Below are 5,636 nucleotides of genomic sequence, written 5' to 3' on the forward strand. Positions count from 1 at the left end.
CTCGGGGTGGAACTGCTCAGCGCGACCTTCTCGCAGCTCCTGGTGTGTGTGCACTTGGGCATAGGCGTGCGCCTGTTGATTGCCACGTAAGGACTCACGCCCCGGAGTCCACGCGACTTGTATGTATGGTGGGAGCTGGTGCGCTCCACTCTGAATGCGATGTGCGGCCCTAGAAATTTTGGCCATGGAAAAATTTCGCCATGCCCACTGACAGTCATTCTCGTTGCTACCTAACGTTCACTCAAGCTTTCATGAAAGTCAGAGACTTTTGCTTGAAGTCGCGCCAATCGGTACTCACTCCTGTTCACAATCGCGTCCACTCAAGGCCACTAGCACTCACTCATGTTTGTGAAATGAGTTTGGAGCAAGTAAAGCCGGTATACTTGCGAGTGAGTGTGCTGACATATGGTTGTGACACATCGACTTCCCGTGTACCGCAAACGAAACTGGTTTGTAGCAATAAGCAGCACAGTAAATTATTCAGGGTGCTCCGACGCTTGCCGCATTTTTGCCAAGGTTTACAGGTAATTCTTTAAAGGTGTACTAAAGAGCAGCACTAAACCAGTTTAGAATTGTGAAGTATTCTTTCACGACTGTTTTCATTTATGTGGTGAGGAAACATTGATTGTTAGTGGGGAAAACGGAGCCCCCCGTCGTTCACGAACCCGGGTTGATTGTGACAGTTCCTCTTTTGAATTTTATGGGCAAACTAAAGCAGTGGTACATCTGCATTATGTCTTTCATTTCTGTACGCGCAAATTTCTCAGAACCCCTTAGGTTGAGTGCAATGTTGACCTCAGTAGTGGAATGTTGAACTTTTTGTTTGTCGACAAAGCATCACTTAGCCTGGAGCTGGTGCCGTCCGAATCCATGACATCATGAGCAGCTAGTAGGGGAACTTTAAAGAGGCATTACTACCTGCCTTTCGTTTGTACAAGGATGTGTAGAATGAAAGTATGTAGGCGTTATTGCAATCTGCAGCAATTCTGGTCATGTGTGTTTTAGGAAACTAATCGCCAGTGTCCTCAATCACTATAGATGAGATTCTGATGTATTTTTTAAATGGTAAAGTAAAAGAAATACTTTTTGAACTTATTTGCAATTATTTGTCTATAAGGAGCAACACAGGCTATTTCCCCATGCCTGGTATGAAGCTCAAACCTTGTACAAGAGACCCTACTTTTCATACTTCCAGGGAGCACGGAAAAATTGGCAAATAAGATATTTAGAAACTAAAATCATATTCGAAATTAGGAGAATAATATATATATTGGGCATAAATTCCACTAATTAGCTATAGTGTTGATCTCAAGGATGCCGTAAGTCACATGCTTATGGCCTCTTCAACTGGTGGTCTCGAGGCACTACAAAGGTTGGATCAAGGGTTTGAGAAAATTTTCAACGAGGACCCGTGCAGGCTTTGAAATGTCTCTACTTTTTCGTGTTTGACTTGGTCATTGAGTAAAACTTCAACTTCACCACAAATGTGCAAGACAGAAAGCAAACTTTGTTTTGAGAATAAGCGAACAACAATAATGACCACAGAACGTGCTCTTGCAGGTTTTATCTTGCCACACCTTCGTAGTGCCACTTAGGCACTAAAAGATGATCAGCTAATGTCATTGCATAGCAAGGAAATTTACTTGTGTTGCTGCACTCATATGCAATAACCTTAGATGAGCACACAGTTGCATTATTTTAGTAACATACATACTAAATTCAACATGTGCCAGCATGACTGAGCAGGTTACAGTTCTTTGTAGCCTACCGATAATAGAGAGTTTTAGAATAGGGGCCCCAAAGAAATAGCGTCGAAGCCACTGCGCATGCGTGAGACACAAACTGCGTTTGGGTTTTGCGTTGGGAACGCTATTTCACCGATTTAGGGGGAGCCCAAATAGCGGTCCCAAAAGCTTTGCGTCAACAAACATAGCGGTACCCATCGAAGCGACGGCTCTAACCTAGTTCGCGGTAACGCATGAAGTTCGCAAGCTAGGAGAAGTGACTGCGGTTATTGCTTTCTCTCAACTAGCGTGTGTTATGAAGATTGATTCATTAGACACCGCTGATTCCGAATTCTAGTGTGGATTTTATGGCTCGTAGGCCTAACACGGCTAAGCTTGGCTGGTGAAGGCACGTAAAGTTGGTTTTGTTGCTCAAAACTAAGCGCAACTAATTGTTTGCTGCTTGAAGAATAACCTCTAAATTGTAATTAAACGCGAATACACGCAAGTCAAAATTACTATTCCTATCATAAAATGGTATATTTTATTTAATTATTTCTAATAGTTCTTCTTAGACACCGTAGTGGCGCTGTCAGTGCAAGACGCTATCCGCAAACGCAAAGCCCTATTCTAAAACTCTTCACTCCTGCGTGCCCCAACGCTAACACCCGCAAAGCTCTTTGGGGCCCCAAAATATTGGGGCCCCTATTTTAAGACTCTCTAATATTTGCAGGATTTTTACAAACATGACTTCCAACTGAGTAATTTCTAGCGCAGCTTCAGTGTATTTCTAGCACAAAAAATTTTGTAATTTGGGAATTTTTTCTGCAATGTTTAATGCAAGCACTTTGTAGCTGAGTAGGTACAGCAGACCTCCTGATGTGCAGATGTATTTGAGTTGCAGGAGCAGTGAAAAATTCCAGATCTCCAAACAATGTTACACGACAAAATGTCCCTAGACATCCATGGTTTCACAGGATGAAAAGGCACAGCAATGGCCCATAGGCACCACTACTCTTTAAGGACACATGCGAGAACAGATTTTGAACACACAATGTGTCAACACTGTCATCTATGCACAAAGGAATGGTCTTCCTCATGCCAAGTTCATGAAAGCCTAAGAATCAATCTCACTCCAAAGTCCACAACTCACTCAAAAGCTCTTCCTTTTGCTTCAAGAGTCCTTCAACCTTGTGGAAGTTTGTCGGTGCCTCCTTGTGCTTAGCAGACTTGGCGCGCTTCATCATTTCAGCATATCCCTCCTCGAGTCGTTCGGAGAAGTCCCACTCCATTCGTGGCAGGTTGTCATCGATGAACTTCGCCTTCTTAGCCACAGTCGGGTACCAATGACTCTGCAGCGTCTTCAGCTCCCAGAGGGAACTGTCCACAGCCTGCGACTTGCTCGGGTCCATCTGTTCTGCTTCGTACGGGTCTATGGAAGCATCGCGGTCCGAGGAGTCGTTGATCATGGTGACTAGACTGCGATGCCTTATCAGGAGGTTGCCGATGAACGGGATGACATAAAGAAGGGCGTAAGGGGGCGCCGCTAGAGCCATGCGGGCCAGCTTCTTGGCAAACGAGGCGACAAGGTATGCCGGAAGGTGGGACGACGACAAGAACAGGTCGGTGAGGAAGAAGAACCGGGCCCGGTACTTCTCGTAGAAGACGCCCGGCTCCAGCAGGGCGTACAGCTTCTCGTAGAAGTTGGGGTAGTCCAGGTGGTACCGGTGGATGAGCAGGAAGAGACCATTGAGGGCCAGCAGACTGTAGGAGCCGCCGCGGTTGTACGACTCAATGAAGAAGTCGGTGACCAGGAGAGGGTTGTGCATGTACGGCACCACTTTATCGGGGAGCAGGATGAGCAGCTCGCGGTACAGCTTCACGGGAAGCTTCTGTCGCAAGAAGGTTATCCACACGGCCGACAGGCGCTTGACCTCTTGTTCGTGGTTGACGATGTAGTTCGTGCTCTCGCCTCCCAAAACGGGAACGGGCTCTCCCGGCTTGTGCGGTTCCGCCGTCATGTCGAAACCCAGGAGAAGGTTGTAGAGGTTCGACAAGTATCGATCGGTCATTTCCGGCTTCTTCGTCGACTGCGATGCTTTCACCTCCTCCTCTTCTTCCTCTTTCGACGTCGCCTTGTCCTCATCGCCATCTTGTTTCGTAGCCGTCTGCGCGTCGATCCTCCTCCAGGTCCGAGCCACTTTGCCCAGCGCGCGGAGCGCGTACGTCTTGACGTCGGCCAGGTCGAGGAACTGGTTGAACTTGGAGATGACGCTTTTCATGTCGCGCTCGGGGTCCAGCAGCGCTTCGACGACGGCTGCTACTTTGGCGCTGGGGACGTGGTGCTCTCCCTGCTTCTTGTGCACCGTCTCCACCTCGATCCACTTCATGGCGACCTGGAGCGCGAGGCTCTGCACGCGGCCGGAGGACGAGGCGCCCGAAAGCATCGCGACGACGCTACGCCACGCGTCGGCGTACCGCTGCCGAAGCCAGGCGTTGAACTTTTCGAGCGCGTTTTGCGATTCGGCGGGTTTTGCGGCTTCGCTCTCGTACAGGGCCGCGCTCGTCTTGAGGAAGTGACAGAACACCTTGTTGGCCGCCTGGGCGGCAGCGACCACGACGTCCTCGGAGTCGGAAGACAGGCAGTCGACGATGTCGAGGAGGAGGTTGACGTTCTTTCTGTCTTGGACGATCAGCGCGGCGTTTTTCTTTATTTCGCTGGCCGACAGATCCGCACGCTTGCGGTTCGCCACGGTTTGTTGAACGATTCGCGGTTGCTCAGGTGCGTCCGAATTTCTCTCGTCTTCGACGACACTGTTTATGTCAGTTTTGCCTACTGAGTCATGCGTCGTCTTACCTTCTGCTAACGTATCTTCGCTTGGTGACGGATGTTCGACAGCATCGGAAATGTATGCATCTTCGGTATAGGAGCCGTTATTGACCTTGCTGGCCGCACTCCGACTATTCTTGCCTCTCTTCCGCTTAGCCATGGTCCCTCAGCTCAGTGGAGGATATTTGAGAGCACAAAAATAGGCTAATGAACCACTATCGGGAAAGCACACGCGGAACTGCACGCCGTTTTGGTTTTTGAATGGAGGCAGCCATGTTTGTTCCTTGCGTGGCGTCCTCTAGTGCGTAAGACTCAAGTTTTTCAACTTTTGTTTTTTGAAATAACCAATAGCAATCAATTAACGCAATACTTACCATCTAAAGGTTACTAAATTTATTAAATTTCATTTGATAATGATCCTTTAGTGGGTAGCTTATTGCGCTGCAACGCCGCTTTTGTGACGTCACGTCAAGTTCTTTCACTGGTTTCGCATTTGTCGTCTGCTCACAATGTGTCCGGTGAGGCTCGCCGCACCATGGCAGCACTTTCAGCAGCGTTTTGCTCGCTTAGTGCGGACAAGTACAATTCTGCAAAATTTTGCACATTGCATGGAGTAAGGAAACGTAACCGTGCGTTATGTGCACCTCCTCCGTTGCCCGAGTGGCTACGGCCGTTCGGCTCAACGTTACTAGATTATTTTCAGTTGTCAAACTCCGCCGCGGCACCTGGCCCCTTTCTGTCGCGCCCGCGGGGCGGCGCGCGCGACACTGTCGGCCTAGAGTCACTGGAAAAAATTTCAGAGTACCGCAAAGGTCGGGATTTGACTGGCAACACTGAACGGCCACCGCCATATACCTTCCAAGCCGACTGCGTCGCGGGAAGGCCGCCGTGTTGGAAGAGCTTGATATTCGGTGACACGTCGGGTTGAGTGTTTACTGAAGCACAAATACTTTGTGCCCGGAGATGATGGTTGCTAAGAACGAAAATAAAATGTTATGTTGTGCGAAGTAATGCAGCCGGTGGTTGTTTTGCACGCCGATCGTGTTTACTGCTGGAACTGTGCTACGATTGTTGGCAGCAGC

The 5,636-nt window shown here is 48.7% G+C and overlaps 1 protein-coding gene across 1 annotated transcript; it reads right to left on the reverse strand.

The window, feature by feature from the left end:
- Positions 1–1,487: 1,487 nt before the first annotated feature.
- LOC126529283 (nucleolar complex protein 4 homolog) lies at positions 1,488–4,835 on the reverse strand. Its single transcript, XM_050176883.2, has one exon. The coding sequence runs from the start codon at positions 4,712–4,714 to the stop codon at positions 2,855–2,857; it is 1,860 nt and encodes a 619-aa protein (XP_050032840.1). The 5' UTR covers positions 4,715–4,835; the 3' UTR covers positions 1,488–2,854.
- Between the last annotated feature and the right edge of the window lie 801 nt (positions 4,836–5,636).

The sequence above is a fragment of the Dermacentor andersoni genome, chromosome 8 (genome assembly GCF_023375885.2).
Source record: "Dermacentor andersoni chromosome 8, qqDerAnde1_hic_scaffold, whole genome shotgun sequence".
In the NCBI taxonomy this organism is placed as follows: Eukaryota; Metazoa; Arthropoda; class Arachnida; order Ixodida; family Ixodidae; genus Dermacentor; species Dermacentor andersoni.

What these genes read in the sequence shown, in the direction of transcription:
- LOC126529283 (XM_050176883.2), bottom strand. Translation starts at nt 4,714, where the DNA reads ATGGCTAAGCGGAAGAGAGGCAAGAATAGTCGGAGTGCGGCCAGCAAG.